Genomic DNA, 17632 nt, shown 5'->3' on the forward strand with positions numbered 1-17632 from the left:
CCAGGTTGTCTGGAAGAGCATCCAGTGCTCTTAACTGCTGAGCCATCTCTCCAGTCCCTGCACTTACACATCTTAAAACATTTTCTTAGACTCACAACTTAAGCTTTTGTATCCTCAGACCTTATATAAACCTTACACATTTTTTCTATCTAATTATGTACCATGAGACACAGGTGGTTGATTCCTGAGACCGGTTACTGTAAAGCCAGTTCCTTTAAACAAAGGAAAGGTAAAAGTTTACATTGAAATTTTTTGTGAGCTTAACTCTTTTTAGAATCTAGTAGCAAGGTAAATTGTGTCTAGACCTACTAGTAGCTCTAGGAAAGTGAGGCCTGAGGACTGATTTTTACATATGAAGAGAACTGAGAAGGCAGCTGAAGCCTTGGTTGCTGCTGTTAAACTGGCAAAGCTATCACTAGCCTGATTGTCAACACCATCAGAGGTTCGAGAAGCATAAATTTCACCTGAGTAAGCAGCAAGTATATGCTGTGGAATAATGTTCTTATACACTGTAAAGATTTGTCACTTGTATTAGTTTAATAAAATTTTGATTGGTCAGTAGCCAGGTAGGGAGTATAGGAAGGGCAACCAGACTAAGAGAATTCTGAGAAAAGGCAAGGCAGAGAGGCAGTCACCACCCAGACACAGAGGAAGCAAGACGAGAATACCTCACTGAGAAAAGGTACCAAGTCACGTGGCTAAACATAGATAAGAATTATGGGTTAATTTAAGTTGTAAGGGTTAGTTAGTTAAGGGTTGTTTAAAGGAACTGGCTTTACAGTAACCGGTCTCAGGAATCAACCACCTGTGTCTCATGGTACATAATTAGATAGTTAATAATAAGCCTGAGCTAATAAACCAAACAGTTTATAATTAATATAAGCCTCTGTGTGTTCCTTTGTAACTGAATGGCTGTGGGACCAGGTGGGACAGAAACTTTGGTCTAAAAATGGTGCCCAACATGGGACTTGAAGCCACAACCCTGAGATTAAGAGTCACATGCAAAATTATCAAGATTTGATTATCAAGATTTGATTTGAACTGGAGAGCAACTCTTAATTAGAAGAGATGATAGGTCAATCAAACGGCATGGCCATTTAATCTAAACTAACCTATAAAACTAACAAATGCTTTTCATTTGATTAGATATAACTTGCCAAAGGAGAATCTCCCAAAAATTAGGGTTGGAGGAGGGTTTTGTTTCTGTTTTTTCAGGAGAATAAAGATATCCAGCTATTAGACTAATGAATGTAGGTCAACGAGGAATACTCATGATAATCCTTTGCTGTCGGGGAAACTCTGTGAGGGGCCTCTGACAGGCCCCTATACTAGATCTGACTCAGTCATTTCCTGCCACCAGAAAGGAAACTCCTTTCCAGAGCAATTGAAGAACCTAATCCCTATTATAAGAAACCATACTGCTCTAGATAATAGAACAGCTATAGAAGAGAAAATAAAAAATTTAGGAGAAACCATAAAGTGAGTATTTTGACAAACTTCTATAAATGAATAAAGACAAAAATTAAGAATATGAATAAATGACATTGTCATTGAAGGTCTGGTAGACATAGGTGTAGATGTAGCAATAATTTTATCAGAATCTTGGCATTCAAATTGGCCTCTTTAGGATGTAAATTTTCAGTTTTTAGGGATTGGAACTTTATCTCAGGTAAAGCAGAGAGTGAGATGGGTCAAATATATAGGCCAGAAGGACAGAGTTGTCTTGGCTGTCCTGGAACTCACTCTGTAGACCAGGATGGCTTTGAACTCATAGAGATCCACCTGCATCTGCCTCCTGAGTGCTGTCTAGCCTACTGATTCTTTTATAGTGCACCTTTATAGAATATTACAGGGTTTTTTTAAGGTTTTTTTTTTTTTCGAGACAGGGTTTCTCTGTAGCTTTGGTACAACATAATCTTAAGAGCAGAACACAGAGAAATCAGAGATAAAAGATTTTTAAGAGTGGAGCAGGTTTAGATGTAGGCCATTTGGGGATCAGTTGTTAAAATCTGTGAGAATTTGGAAATCAGGCTCACCAATTATTTTGGTCATTGATCTGTACTGCGGCCAGGCTGTCATAATAAAATCTGTATTTGTGGAAGAAGAGAGAGGGTGGCGAAGCAGAAGACTGTGTGGGTGTGTTCCTATAAGCTCTAAGAGGGAGCTGAGAGCCAAACTGGGACTGCAGGCTGGAGTCAGAGACAGCCAGGGGAAATGTCTTTAGGAGAGAGACCCATCAGGTGTAGAAGGCCAGAGCCAAGAGAGAAAATTGCCTACATGGTGGGAGCACCAAGGATGTGGAAACTGGCTCCAGGAGCCAGAGAGACAGTTATGGCATAGGACAAAGAGAGGAATGGTTAAGGGACAAGGAGGAACCACCAGGAACTGGTGGTACATGCCTTTAATCCCAGCGCTCAGGAGGCAGAGACAAGTGGATTGCTGTGAGTTCAAGGCCAACTTGGTCTACAAGAGCTAGTTCCAGGACAGATTCCAAAGCTACAGAGAAACCTTATCTCAACACCCGCCCCCCCCCCCCCCCCCCCGGCCTGAGAAGCACGTAGGTGCTCAGGTGGAGGGCACAGCAGGCTGGAAAGAAGCGGCAGTTGAAGAATTGGACTCCAGAACGTGGAATCAAATTTTGTGGGTGGTAGAAACAAGAAACGCACGACAGGAACAGATGACCCATACGCGCCTGAGGAGAGTGTGGGAACCTGCAGCCGGCCTGCTCCTTTGCCTTCTCTGCTTCTGCCAGGTTAGGCTCCAGCTCCCACTTTGCAGTGAGCTTACAGATCCGTCAACCATAACTTAAAAACAGTGTGTGTGTGGGAGATGAGACAAAAGCAAACAGGGCTTGAAGCAGAGAAAAAAAGAAATAGAGAATTTGACATCCTTCTCCGTCCCTGTGTCCCCTCCCCCCATTGCTTGCACTCTAAAAGCAAATACATTTGGAGTTCCCATGGGTGAGGAAGAGGGAAAGGCCCAAGGCCAGAAGCTCAAGGTGTCTCCAGGACAGGGGGGTGGGGGGCTGAACAAGGAAGATACAACTGCTCAGTGGATTGTCACCATGCTGCACAGGGGTCAGGGGCTTAGCCTGGCTGAGCCCAAGGAGACTCAGCGCCTGGTACTAGGACTTTCAAATGAAGTCAAAAGGTGAAAACTGAACTAAAAAGATGGAGCCTCACCCACGTGATAGGGCCAGTGAGGGGCCAACCTTAGCCTTAAAGGCCACGGTGCGGGTACCTTCACCTCCAAGAATACCAGAGAGGTGCTGGCCACTCCCTTGGATCCAGGGAAGTGTTTATGCCAACCAAAGGGAAAATTTACCAAATGCCACTGTTGGATGGGGTGCCCAGCAATTGGTGATCCAGAAAGTGTGTCTGTTGTAGGTGGACTGGAGATCAGACATAGGGTTCCACTGTGGCTTAGACCCCCCCAAGGAGGGAGTGCATAGGCACCAATATATTCTACCAATGTTAAGGTTTCAGCCAAAAAGTACCTGAGCGGTATTTGGGTGGAAGCCTCACCGCAGCCCCTGGCATCAATATACCCAGAGTCTGGAATGTTTGGGTAGAAAGTTCCATCCCAAGCCCCCTCCCCTAGGGTTGCCTCAGTACAGACCCCACCTCTGAGAAAGCTGTCAAACGATGACCCCGCCCAAGAGATGCTCAAGACCATTCCCAGAGGGTATTTAACTTGTACCCCAGAGAACAAACGTGGTTTTCCTGTCTTTTTTTCCTGTCTCCTCTCTGTGGGGCTGGAAGGCCACCAGGCAGCACTGGTAGCCATTAAGCTTGGGCTTTTTCTAATTCGGTTTGATTTGGTCTGATTCAGATTATTGCATCAGTGCAGAGGTTTATCGGGGTGAAGAAACTTTTCAAGAGGATCAACTGGGGCCAAGGAATGCCACAAAGGTCATACCACACAGCAGATCTCAGGCAAGAGATATATTTGGGGGTCTGAGGGATAGAGACAAACACCACACACACACCAGGCCGTGGCGGTGGAGACTTTGAAAAAGGTCCTCACGTTGTGTTTGGCAGCTGATGATAATGTGGCCGCTCGTGCTGAGTCACTGAAGGCAGGCTGATTCCTAACATCCCTGCACCTAATAGCACCCAGAAGCTGTTGGCATAACAGGACAATAGGCCTCTTAGACTCTGCAAAGAGGACAGTGCCACAGGCAGAGGGATGCATGTGACCCCATTCTTCTCGATAATCTGTGCTTGTGTGTGTGTGTGTATTTGTGTGTGATGTGTGTGTGTGTGTTCATGCATGGATTCATGTGTGTGCATACAGGCATGTACATCCCATGTCATACATGAGAGATTCAGCCATTTCTTTTTTAAAAATTCAAAAAGTTCCTTGATTTCTTTATGTGTATGTGTTTGACTTTATATTGATTTATATTGTGTGTCCTGGGACTGGAGTTATGGACTGCTGTCCACCACTGTGGGAGTGCCGGAAGACAAACGCAGGTCCTCCGCAGGAGCAACAAGTGCTCCTAATGTCTCTCCAGCCCTCCTTTCTCTTCCTGCTAACAGGCCTAAGGACTGTGTGTCTGCTGCGCACCCTGCCCTCACCTCCAGTCTCGTTTGTTAGTTCTTTGTTAGATGAGCTTGTTTGACCAGGTGTAACCAGCTTCCTGCAATTACTGAAATGCTTAAACATATAAACATGGATAATTTTCCATTCTCCCTCTGTCTTTTTTTTTTTTTACGCCACTTTCTGGATTAGTCAGTTGGGAGTAGACTCTAGGGCTGAATCTTAGGCAGTGAGGAGCAGCCAGCTAGCTGTTCCTTACATTAGGGATAAAAGACAGAGGCCATCTAGGCAATGTGGACTGCAACTTGCTAGCCTGGTTTGGGTCATGGCTCACCCTTTTTTATGAAAAGCAATGGCCTTACCTGATACTTTCACTTTGTTCGTGTGTTCCTTTGTGTGACACTGAGATTCTTCTTTTCCATCAAGAGGCAGAAGACAACTTGGATGTCAGTCCCTGCCTTCTACTGTGGTTGGAGGAGGGCAGGCTGCTTGTTGGTTCCTGGCCACCCGGCTAGCTTAGACCCGAAATAATCACATAGAAACTCTATTAATTAAATCACGGCTTGGCCCATTAGCTCTAGCTTCTTATTGGCTAACTCTTATTAATTTAACCCATTTCTATTAATCTGTATATCACCACAAGGTTGTGGCCTACTGTCAAAGTTTCAGCACGTCTATCCCTGGCATCAGCTCCATGGTGTCTCCCCGACTCCATCCTCTTCTTCCCAGCTTAGTTTTTCCCGCCTAACCTAAATTCTGTCTTGCTATAGGTCCGAAGCAGTTTCTTTATTCATTAATGGTAATCACAGCACACAGAGGGGACTCCCACATCATTCTACCTCACACCTCACTTTCGGACAGGATCTGTTGTTTTGTTTCGTTTTGTTTTCCCCTGCATATGCTAGGTTAGCCGGCCTGCTAGTTGGCCCACAGGTTTCTGGGGCGCTCCTGTCTCTGAGTCCATCTCGCTCATAGGAGTGCTGGGATTACATATGTTTGCACTAGGCACCTGACTTTTATATGGACTTGAACTCAAGTCTTCATATTTGCACAACAAGCAGTTTTAGCCACGGAGCCTTGAGTCTCACAAGTGTAGACCACATATTAACTAAGCCTGCTTCCTCACAATGCAAGTTATTGTCCTCCTTTGCAAACCTTTGCTTTCTCTGGCAGGGCGGAAGTTCCTTCAGATTCCCCCACTATGCGACTTCTTCCGGTATTAATCAATCTCTTGCTTGAAGGATGATTTTGACTACTATTCCTCTTTCTCAAATGTCTTTCCCTTCTTACTGAAATCCAGCAACCATTGCCAAAGCCCAGGAGAGAGAAATCACAGTGGGGTGGGACGTTCACTTAGGTTTTAAGCCTAAAGTAGGTCAGAGATTGAGTCTTACTTCATTGGCTGGACTTTTACCTCACAGTTTGATGCAGTTGTTGACGGGATACCGCTCTGGGCAGCTAGCCGTCTTCCTTTCTCTGGCCAGGGAAGTGTCTTAAGCTCTTGAGCCGATTTCGGGTTTTCTCCACCATGTACATTTTACAGTGCCCAATAGTGGCAAAGTCCCATCAGTCTTGCTAATGCCTGCGACAAAGCCTGCAAGGCTCTTTAGTGTCCTTGCCTGTTCTCTTCCTTGAATACGGGCAAAACTGCCCTGTTTTCTTAGTTGCCCTGTCGGAGGGGTCACAGGAGTGCTGACAGTCTCCCTTTCCATGCGTTACGGATGCTACCTCACCCACAGACCACTGGTCCTAGGATGCACGCTGTTAGGTTTCTGAGGCAGCAGAAAGAGACCCACGGCAGAGAGGCCAGAGTCTGACCTCAACAGATGGAACTGTGTTTATTAGCACACACTGTGAGGGGCAGCCTCTCTCCCTCAGCAAACCGAGGGCTCTGCCAAGAAAAGAAGCTGACTGCAACTCTTTGTAGGTGTGCGGTGAGGGGCTTGGGAGTGAGGAGATTGCTGCAGCCGTAGCCCACACTTCTCTCCAGCAGTCTCTCTTTCCTGAAACGGTTTGCCCAAGTGAGACAGACTGTCTTGGGAGAGAGGCTGTCTCAATAGACATTCCTGTTTTACACTGACCAAAGGCTGAGCAAGGTCAACTATAATCTCACAGGAACCTGCGGAGGAAGTCTGCACTGTGACACCCCCAGACCATGTTCATAAAGACAACCTTGAATCAGAGAGTGGAGCCGGTGACTAGTTGACAAGAATCAGTCATAGAGAATACGGAGGACCCAGGATATGGATAGAGAGGCACAGGAAGGCGTAGGAAGGGACTTGGATATTGTGGGATTTTTGGAGTTCCTTTTGGGTCTGGAAAGTGTGGGGAGAAGATCAGCCTCCACTGCTTCTTTGATCAGGTTTTCACCCCAATATCTGACTTCCGAGTCTTTATTGGTAATAGAACATGGATAATCTCAACAGGAAGCCTGTTTTACAACTGAGATGCTATTGCACAGTCACCAAACGGCTTTCTTACATTCTGAATCTTTGCCGTTGGTTAAGTGTAGAAAGGGGCTGCGGGCAGGCCTGCTTTTCATCCTGCCCGGCTCCCGCACAGCTAGCTTAGTCCCAGAAATAACAACACACAAATTGTATTCATTTAAGCACTGCCTGGCCCATTATCTCTAGAGAGTTAGTTACTGACTAACTCTCATATCTTAATATTAACCCATTTCTAATAATCTGTAGCACCACGAGGTGGTGGCTTACCGGAAAATATTCAGCATGTCTGACCTGGTGGCTGGCTCCATGGCGTCTGGCTCATAGCCCTCTTCCCAACATTTTGTTCTGTTTACTCCGCCTACCTAATTTTCTGTCCTATCAAGGGGCCAAGGCAGTCTCTTTATTGACCAATGAAAATAACACAATAGACAGATAACCCTCCTCCATCAGTTAAGTCTCCTTGTGAAATGCTCTTCTGAGGCATTCTGACTGCTGCTCCTTGCTCATCACCCCCAACAGCAGTTAGGGTGACCTCTGAGAGTGGGGAGAGGGATGAAGAACTAGAGTTAGCCAGACTCCCTGGAAGGCAGACAGACAGGGAGAGGGGCCTTGAGTAGATAATAAAGATGGTGAACTTCCAAGATGGCTGGCTTCTTCCTCACCCTCCTGACCCAAGATAAAAGCCTGACATCTTAAAACAAAGGCCGTGCAGACTTTCCCCCCTACTAGTAGAGCCTCTACTGACGGGATTGCTTAACAAGTTCGAGACCGGATCAGGACACGTTTACACAACAGTTGTGGATCAACCATCTACCTGGTCATCCTTCAAACTGACCAACTCTAAGTTAGGGGAGGAAAACCCTTCAAAGACTTAAACATTCCCAGACCTCAGTGAGAGGCTGGGCTTCAGCTTCCTAACTTCCCTCTCTGCTCTCTGAAGGTCTTTATCTCCAATGTGTTATGGTCAAGGAGGCCTCAGAACCTCCACTCAACCGTCCCCCAGAACTCCTGCTCCCCCAAACACAGACCATTGCTATACTCTTGTTTGCACACCATGGCCAAATGGTGGACTCTATTGTCGAAGACACCATACATTTTGGTTGTAAAATATAGAGGAATCAACCTAGAGTTGATTGGGACTAACTTCCTGCTGGCTGCCTTTCAAGGAAGGGCTCATTCCTGGGGAGCGAAGGATATTGGTGGTTTTACCTATTGCTGGACGCAGTCACGCTGACCTGACAGGCAAGATGTGCCCACCGATGCAAGAGTGACATGAACATTACGGGGTAACCAGTCACTTTCTTACTGTATTTGAGACTTTCTTTACAGAAGGGAGTTCATACCTGATACTGTAATCCTGTTCCAAAGCTCAAAGCTAGGGAGGCCATCGGCCCTTAGTAAAAAGGAACTGACCATTGTCATTTGCTAAATGGAAATGTTATCAAACTGCTTTCTAAATCTTTATGTTTGGACACAGACAGTGTTGCTCCCGCCTCCATTTGAGAAGGCTTTCTTTGCAGTCGACCGCAGTTAATGGAGAGATTCGCGGCAGAGAGTAAGCGACTGTGGCTTGCTCAGCCTTAAATGGGACGTCTATGTCAACCCCTGGCCTCCCCTCTGCTCTAAAGAATGCAAGGGCTGTAGAGGAGGCGTGCCCTGTGGTGCTGTCTTCTGGATGCAGACACGACCTGACTGACCACTCATGGGCTCTCAGCAGCTGTGGTTCTGTGCAGATTTGCACACCAAAGGCCAGGCAACATTCCAGCACAGCCTGGGAAGGGACTCAGGAAGCTCTGCCCCCAACCTGAGCTGCTCTTGGCAATGGACAGCTGCTGGTGGGGGCGAGTCACATTTCTCCTGGAGTGTGGCCTCTGGTAGGGTGCCCATACCCCAGTGGGCTGTCTCACACCTGTGTGCATGGGGGACGAGCTAAGTGGACTCAGTGGGTGTCAAAGAAAAGAAAGAGGACATGGGGGTGAAAGGGGAACTTGTTTGGAAGGGGTCCAGGGAAGAGGTGTGTGTGTGTGTAGTGGATTTTTTTCTGTCTGTCTATCTATCTATCTATCTATCAATCAATCAATCAATCTATTATCTATCTATCTATCTATCTATCTATCTATCTATCTATCTATCTATCTATCTATCTGGGTTTTTCAAGACAGGGTTTCTCTGTAACTTTGGAGCCTATCCTGGAACTCGCTCTGTAGACTGGGCTGGCCTTGAACTCACAGAGATCCAGCTGTCTCTGCCTTCCAAGTGCTGGGATTATAGGGTGCGACACCACTACCTAACTATTTTTTTTTCCTTAGTTTTTCTGAGACAGGGTTTCTCTGCGTAGCTCTGACTGTTCTGTAACTCACTTTGCAAACCAGGCTGACCTCAAACTCACAAAGATCCACTTGTTTCTGCCTCCCAAGTGCTAGGGCCACCACCACCTGGCTTGGAGTGGGATTTTATAAAAACATGTATATATACATGTATCCAAGGGTCAAAAACTAAATATAATTTGTTTTTATTTTTATTTTTTAAGAAAGGTCTTGAGGTGGCTCTTCACAAGTTTGCAGCAGAAAAAAAAAAAAAGCTCCTGGAGGGGAAAGAAAAAAAATCATTTCCCACCCACCAAGAGATTTACAGAGCCCCAGATGATGAGGAAGATGGTAAGCTAGCAGGCACCAGCGACATACCCTGGGAGAGGGTGGCAAGATGCACTGGGTCACATGGAACACAGCGGTATCATGCTGCTCGGCACATAGAGAATGCTCAGTCAATGTAGGTAATAGGATTGAATGGACCAATAGCTTCTCTGGTCTGCCCTGGTTGCACACGTTCCTGTTTTCCTACACTCCTCCCTCTGCCCACCGTGCTCCGGGCTCTGAAGACCCCAGCTGTTCCTATAGGGTCAAGGCTGTCCTGGGCTCCATCAGGAGCCACTTCCTGCTGTGCCAGGTGCATCCACGTGGCCTCACGTTCTCTGTTCCCCCTCCTCCTCCCTGTCCTTATCTTTCCTTTTCGTCTCCATGGAGATTCACCGCCTCGGCTTGCCTGCATCCCAGACTCTGCCAGAGATTCTGAGCTGGGCTGGGTTCATCTCTCCTCTCAAGCCCTGGTACCCGCAGCCCTGTCTCCTCCCCCTGAGGGTGAATCCACCCTCCTTTACAGTCTCTTTTTTTTTTTTTCCCCTGACCAGCTCATTTATTCTCCAGCGCTGACAGCTAGGCAGAGCCTCGGAGGAGCCCATCCCCCTGCTCCACCCTCCACCTGCTCCGCTAGCCCTCTGGGTGAAAGGCTGTCCTACCGGCAAAAATCTCGGTGGTCTTCCTCTCTGAACATCGGACCCTCTGCCATTCCAGCCTCCCATGCCGAGGCCCGCTCTGTCAGTCACTGCTTTTTGTCATCGGCTCGGCAAACGGGCAAGTCTTGAAAGCCCTAAGACCTGGGAAGGAGAGTTGGGGGGTGGGAAGAAGCCACCCGGGAGGGGGAAGGGTGGCGGGGTGGAAGGACCCTGGAAACCCGGCTGGAAGACGGGGTCTGGATTCTGCTCTAAATATGTTCCCTCCCCCCTCCTAGGAGAGCAAACGAAGCTTCATGGGAAACAGCAGCAACAGTTGGTGAGCCACGGGGCCTTCTGGGCTGGGATTGGTGCAGTGGGTCTGGCAGGTCAGCTGGCAAAGCTGGTCCAGGAGCACGGATCTCTGCAGTCCAGGCAGACTCCTTTGCCGAGCACTCTGCAGGGCTCTTCCCCAGGGAAGAAGTGCAAGGCTGGATGGGCCAGACTGTGCAGGGAGGGAACAGGACAAGCAGGTGGGTGCTACAGATGCTCAGCTTGGAGAGCACACGGAATCCTCCGAGAACCTGACCATCTGTTCAGCTGCAGAATGGCTGCCTGGGTGCCAGGAAGCTACCGCCCTCTCCTGACTATCCTAGCAGCTGGGGTTATAGTCTGTTCCCCCTTGAGGAAGACCTGCAGCAAGAAGGCTGGTGTTCCATGGGGAGATTAGGTAGTCATCATGAATGTCTGCCTCCAACCCCAGCCAGGGCACTCACTCCCAGTCTCTTCTTTGGACCTAACCCATGGTTGCATGGCTGGCATGGGCAGAGCCAGGATTCCTTGAGGGTTGCTCTTGGGGGCACTCTCCCCTCTGTTCTGTTGTTCTCAGTTAGGATGGCCAGGACACAGGGAACAAGGAAGTGAGGAATGGGTAGAGCCCATCCTCCAGGTGGCCCTAGGAAGCTGAGATGGCATAGAGGGACTTTCATCCCTAAAGTGTCCACCCTCCAAACCCTGTACCCAACAAGCATCCAACTTTCAGATGATGCTATACCATTCAGGTCCCATGCATCATTCCCCAAGCTGGAGCTGGGCCTGGGACACCGTCCCTCCCCACCCCGGGAGCCGCCTACCTGCTCCATCTGTCTGGAAAGGCTTCGAGAACCCATCTCACTGGACTGTGGCCATGACTTCTGCATTCGGTGCTTCAGCACACATCGCATCCCAGGCTGTGAACCACCATGCTGCCCTGAGTGCCGGAAAATCTGCAAGCAAAAGAAGGGCCTCCGCAGTCTAGGGGAGAGGATGAAGCTCCTGCCACAACGACCGCTGCCCCCTGCGCTGCAGGTGAGAGACTTGATCTCTGCACTCAGAGATCTCTGATTAGACTCAAGGTGGGGGATTAGCTTTGACCCTATCCTAAACTGTCAGGAACAGACGCAGAGTTCCAGGCTGGACACACTCCCAACTTGGGGTCGGTCTCATTTGGGATGCTCAGGGGACCCTTCTCTGTCCCACCCAGGAGACCTGTGCTGTGAGGGCAGAGCGGCTGCTATTGGTGCGTATCAATGCCTCTGGAGGCCTCATCCTCAGAATGGGGGCCATAAACCGCTGCCTGAAGCATCCATTGGCCAGGGACACACCTGTCTGTTTACTTGCTGTACTGGGAGAGCAGCACTCAGGAAAGTCCTTCCTCCTGGACCACTTGCTCAGAGGTTTACCAAACCTGGTGAGGGCAGGGCTGGCAGGAAAATGCAGGGAGGCAAAGCGAGAGCCCCAGGCTGGCTCTGGGAGGGAAACATCTCTGGGGATGCAGACTGGACCACCTGATACCTTCTCCATCTTCAGGAATCTGGTGACAATGGCAGGCCCAGGACAGAGGGGTCTCTGCCTGGGATCAGATGGGGTGCCAATGGCCTTACTAGGGGCATTTGGATGTGGAGTCACCCCTTCCTGCTCGGAAAAGAAGGGAAGAAGGTAAGGGAGAGAAGCAGAGGAAAGTTAGCATGAATCCAGAAGAGAAATTGACTGGAGGGTTCAGGATGGAGGGATGGAGGAGAGAGAGAAGGAAGAGAGGAATGAGAAGGACATCTCCGGGGTAAGGACAAAGAAAGGGGTTGAGCAGAGCAAGGCAGGCCTAACCCTCGGTCTGTGTCCTCAATAGGTAGCTGTGTTCTTAGTGGACACAGGAGATGTCATGAGCCCGGAACTGAGCAGGGAGACAAGGATCAAGCTCTGTGCTCTCACCATGATGCTCAGCTCCTACCAAGTAAGAGAGGTGCTTGGGTGGGGTGGCCATCTGCTTCCTCAGAACTGAGAACTTGGAAGATTTGGGTGTCTGAGGTTCTGGAAGGTTCTTCTGGAAGGAGAAAGATGTTCCTAGTGAAGGTGGGCAGGTGGGTTGTTCTAATGGTGGAACGATGGGCCTCAAGGACAGCTGGAGGCCCACAGAACCACAAAACTCTCCAAGTCTGCCGGAAGAGGGCTTGTAGCTAGTCATGCTAGACGGGGCTTGTGTTCTGGGATAAGGGCCGCTCAGGAGTCCCTCGCGGAGCCCTTTCTACTTCTGCAAATCTTCTTGCATTTTCCTGTTTTCCTTCATTCCAGATCCTGAACACCTCCCAAGAGCTGAAGGACACAGACCTTGGCTATCTAGAGGTAAGGTAGTTTCTGGTATTGAAGCCATCACCTCCACACACCCCGAGCACAAGGTCAGGAGGGCTGGACCGAAGGGAGCTAACTCACGCCTTCCCATTCCGGCTTAGAATTGTATGACACTCGAACTGGCTTAGGACAGACGGTTGAGCATGAGGTGCCTGGTTTGGGGAAGAGGCAGGAGACTCTTCAAACTCGAAGCAGGAAACTTGGCTCCTCTAGTGGTCCAGGGTGACTAGATAGAAGACTTAGGGGGCAGACTGTAGCCCTTGGAGTAACTCAGCCCCAAAACTCTTTGTACCCATTCCCAGATGTTCGTTCACGTGGCTGAGGTGATGGGCAAACATTATGGAATGGTGCCAATCCAGGTGAGACACCTGTTTCTAGACTTGTCAGTCCAGGGACTGCCAATCCCAGCTCCTGGTGTCGGGACCCTTTTTCTCTTCCAGCATCTGGACCTCTTAGTTCGCGACTCTTCCCATCACAATAAGTCAGGGCAGGGGCACGTGGGTGACATACTCCAGGTAAGCGGTACAGAGGGAAAAGGCCGATGCCAGGGCAGCAGGTGAGGGAGGCTGGGGGGAGCTGTCCCAGAAGTGTGCTTACAGGTGGAGGCTGCTCCCTTGGCTCAGCTCTCCACAATCCATCCCTCAGAAGCTGTCCGGCAAATACCCCAAGGTCCAGGAGCTGCTCCTAGGGAAACGGGCCCGCTGTTACCTCTTGCCTACTCCTGAGAGGCAGTGGTCAAGCAAAGGTCAAGCAAGCCCAAGAGGCAGTAAGTGTTCCAGAGGTGGAGATCTCTCTGGCATTGCCTCCCAGACTTGGCCCAGTCTTTCCCTGGCCCAGGCTCCTCAGTCTGAGGAATCTCTTTTTCAGACACAGAAGATGACTTCTCTCACCTCTTCCGGGCCTACATCTCAGATGTGCTGAGCACAGCACCTCAGCATGCTAAGAGCCGCTGCCAGGGGTACTGGAGCGAGGGGCGTGCCATAGCCAGGGGGGACAGACGCCTGCTCACAGGGCAGCAGCTAGCACAGGAGATCAAGGTGTGCAAGCTTCCCAGGGAGTCTGGCCTCAGCAGGCAGGCACCTGCCCTTCCTGACCTGGCTGTGATGTCTCTGTAGAACCTCTCAGGTTGGATGGGGAAGACCGGGCCCAGTTTCAGTTCTCCAGATGAGGTAAGGAGTCCCTCACCTTGGGGAGGGTGGGGTCAGGGAGGATGATCTCAGGTAAGGGTCTGAATGTTCTGGGAGTGGAGATGAAGAACCTGGAGTATCCCTGGCTGAGGAGGAAAGAAGGAAGCAGCCTGGGTTTTCCCACGGACAGATGGCTGCTCAGCTCCATGACCTGAGGAAAGTGGAAGCTGCCAAGAAGGAGTTTGAAGAGTATGTGAGGCAGCAGGTGAGCCCCAGGGGTGGCAGGGGCAGCTGTACCAGAGGGACTGCCTGGGTACTCAGGTGAATCACCGCCTTTCTTTCCCACTGCCATAGGACATAGCCACTAAGCGCATCTTCTCTGCACTCCGAGTCCTGCCCGACACCATGCGGAACCTCCTCTCTACCCAGAAGGACGCCATCTTGGCCCGCCATGGTGTGGCCTTGTTGTGCAAGGAGAGAGAGCAGACCTTGGAGGCCCTGGAAGCTGAGCTGCAGGCGGAGGCCAAGGCCTTCATGGACTCCTACACAATGCGCTTCTGTGGCCACCTGGCCGCAGTGGGGGGTGCTGTAGGTGCTGGGCTCATGGGCCTGGCAGGGGGTGTGGTGGGTGCAGGCATGGCAGCTGCAGCATTGGCTGCTGAAGCAGGGATGGTGGCAGCTGGGGCAGCGGTGGGGGCCACCGGGGCTGCTGTAGTTGGGGGTGGTGTGGGTGCTGGCCTGGCTGCCACTGTGGGCTGCATGGAGAAGGAGGAAGATGAGCGGGTACAAGGAGGGGACCGAGAGCCTCTTCTCCAGGAAGAATAACAACAAGACGATGTTGAAGGATGAAGGATGAAAGAGGAAAGGTGTGGTCACGCCAGGGTTTCAGAGGGGACCACATGTATGCTGGCCCTGTTGAATGCCCCCTGTCATTCACTGGCTGAGCTGGGGGTTTAATCTGAGTCCAAGGACCTGGGGAGGCTTTCTGGCCAAGAGGCCATGCTTGGAGTGCAGTAATGTGAGGCCTGTTTCTGACTGTGAATAATTGGTACTCACTGGAGCCCAGAATCTCCATCATAAATAAGGTTCCACCTCCCCCACCCCACTCCAGTTGATTTCCCTGGAGGGCCCTGGCCTGGAAGTTTATCCCGGGATCCAGAGCCCTGTCTTTTTACAGTTGGGACAGGCTCCATAATGGCTGACTTTGGAGCTGGGGGCCCTGATAGGGAGAAAGAGGAGGAACCACAGGACAGGGATGGTATGACAGACTAAGGTATTACCCCGGAGTAGTGACTTGTTCTCAAAACTGCTCCAGGACAGGCATGGCCAGCCTCCCTGCTCTTCAGCTGGGCGTCCAGATGTGTGTCCTGAGCTGCCCCGTACCCCAGTCTCCTGCAGTCCTCCTGGGCCTGTGCCCTGTGCCAAGTCCATTTGGATGGATCAAGGGAGATTAAATGCCAAAGAACCACACCTCTGATTGCAGTCTGTGCTAAAGCAGTCGACCAGGCTCTGCCAATGTCTGGTAAAGGAAAGTGCAGGAAATGAGTTCCGTTCTTAAGCACGGCCCCTCTCCCGGGAACTGTGGGGTCTCTGTGCCACACTGTAAGACCTCCTGGATGTAGCTCTCTGAACAAGCCCCCAGAGAGCTTGGAGGTTGAAAATTTCTAAGGAGACCTCTGGGCTATTGCACTGTAAAGGATGTTGGGCAGATGGCCCTTTATTTTATATAAAAATAAAATGTGTGTGTGTGTGTGTGTGTGTGTGTGTGTTTGTGATTGGCAGTTTCTCAGTACATTACTGAAACAAGAATTTGGCCTCCAGAGGAGTCTGGTGTAGGAGAGATGGCAAGGGGTTCCATTATCAGGGCATGGTAGTGGGGCAGGGACACTGAAATTCAAAGTGATCTGAGGAGTATCATGCCCTGGTTTTGCGGAGGCAGGAGGTTTTGGCCAAGGGCCAAGTGCACAGCCACCTTTGCAGGCTTATTCACAAGGGCTTTGAGGCTGATCCTTTTGTTGGTCCCCAGAGAAGCAGATTCTGCTGCTCTATCAATGGGGAGCCGGCATCTGTTCAGCAGAAGACAAAAAGGAGGCTTGACAGGGAGACCTTGGCCAGACTGGAAAAAGGAGAAGCCAGGATCCATTGTGCAGGGCTGGCCAGTGGGTGAAACTGGATTTCCCCCCACCTCAGTTGCACCTCCAATCTCAGAATTGCAGCATGCTCCCTCTGTCTAAACCCCACATTTCACAGATGCAAACCCAAAACAGAGTCTCAAGTAAGACTGCCCAGCTGCCTTGTGGAGAAGCAAGGACCCTGATATCCAGGCTGGCGTTAATACACAGACATTGGAAGGTGTGCTGTTCAGGGCTCTGCTGAAATCAAGATGTTCCTTTTTTTTTTTTCTGGATGTTTCTGCTGCCGTGTCCAGCTTGGAGAAATTTTGAGGGGCAGCAGAGGACATGGTCTAGGACTTGTAGACAAAATACACAACGTAGACAAATTACAGAGCTGGGAAGGAGGGTGGGTAGGGTAAGGGCAAATGAGGGTGCCCCATTTGGGAAACTGGGCCTTGCATGGGGACAAGGTCTAGACAGTGTGTGGTGTTTGTGGAGAAAGGCTTTCTGGGAGCATCACAGGGTCCATCCACTGTCATCTGGTAGACACATGAGCTGCAAAGCCTTCCAGAGACTGGGGTGGCCGGCTCAGGACACAAGGGCCTCTGAGGACTGAGAGGGTGGTGTTGTGTAGTTAGGATCCCCCTCCCACAGGAACTTGGAGGAAACTCCAAGGTCAACCTCTTTGTTCTCACTGAACAGATGGGAGACGTTGGCTCAGCTAGAGAAGATTCTGTAGGAAAATGAATATTCCATGATATTTGTCGTGTGTCTTCTATCTTTCAAATCATTCCCAAACATCTTCCCATTAAGCTAGAAAACCATCAATATGAACAATATACATTTATATAGAGGGGGACACAGAAACCCAGAGGAGTGACATGTCTCAGTATCAGTTAAAACAACCAGTGACTGACAAATTAGGACGGGAACCCAAGATCTCTGATGTCAGATCCCTTATTCTACAGAGGCTCCACCCTTACAAGTCTCTTCAGAGAGCCAGACAACCTTACGATTCTGCCCCCAGTTAGGTGGCTTCTGATGGTGTGATTCCATTTCTTCATTCCTATTGTAAAATACCCAAAGCCAAGCATGTTATCAAGAGAAGTTTATTTAGCTCACCATTTTGGAGATCCAAGAGTATGTGCCGGTATCAGCTTGACTCAGGTGAAAATCTTGTGGTGCTTGGCATAGCATGGGAAGAGTGTGTGTAAGAAGGAGTTCTCATACACCAAGACAGGAAGCCCCCTGCTCCACAGAGGGGAGGTATTCATAAGAACTACACTAACTCCCACTGGAGGGTTGGATCCCTAGTGACCTGACCTAGGCTCCATCCCATAAAAGTCTAATGAGGACCAAGTGTCCCATTAATGAGCCCTAAGATACCTCTAAGCAACACCCCAAACTAGTGCTGGGCTTTCAGCGTTGGTCCTGGGATCCACCAGACTGGAACCCAGGTCTCTTGTCACA

The 17632-nt window shown here is 49.8% G+C and overlaps 1 protein-coding gene across 4 annotated transcripts; it reads left to right on the forward strand.

The window, feature by feature from the left end:
- The first annotated feature begins 9831 nt into the window (after positions 1 to 9831).
- On the forward strand, positions 9832 to 15800 carry Rnf112 (ring finger protein 112). 4 transcript variants are annotated; one of them, XM_048448156.3, is made up of 16 exons: positions 9832 to 9935; positions 10177 to 10399; positions 10557 to 10596; positions 10721 to 10790; positions 11319 to 11604; positions 11780 to 11986; positions 12106 to 12234; positions 12422 to 12526; positions 12865 to 12915; positions 13224 to 13280; positions 13362 to 13436; positions 13567 to 13687; positions 13789 to 13958; positions 14037 to 14090; positions 14239 to 14313; positions 14403 to 15800. In XM_048448156.3, the coding sequence occupies exons 2-16, from the start codon at positions 10346 to 10348 to the stop codon at positions 14871 to 14873; spliced, it is 1965 nt and encodes a 654-aa protein (XP_048304113.1). In that variant the 5' UTR covers positions 9832 to 9935; positions 10177 to 10345; the 3' UTR covers positions 14874 to 15800. The 4 variants fall into 4 exon arrangements, with proteins under 4 accessions (XP_048304113.1, XP_087766663.1, XP_085551171.1 ...); XM_087910537.1 differs by lacking the exon at positions 10721 to 10790 and having other exon boundaries at positions 10557 to 10597; XM_085695045.2 differs by lacking the exon at positions 10721 to 10790 and having other exon boundaries at positions 10557 to 10597; positions 13224 to 13436.
- The last annotated feature ends 1832 nt before the right edge of the window (positions 15801 to 17632 follow it).

The sequence above is a fragment of the Myodes glareolus genome, chromosome 9, assembly GCF_982192425.1.
Source record: "Myodes glareolus chromosome 9, mMyoGla1.1, whole genome shotgun sequence".
Taxonomy (NCBI): Eukaryota; Metazoa; Chordata; class Mammalia; order Rodentia; family Cricetidae; genus Myodes; species Myodes glareolus.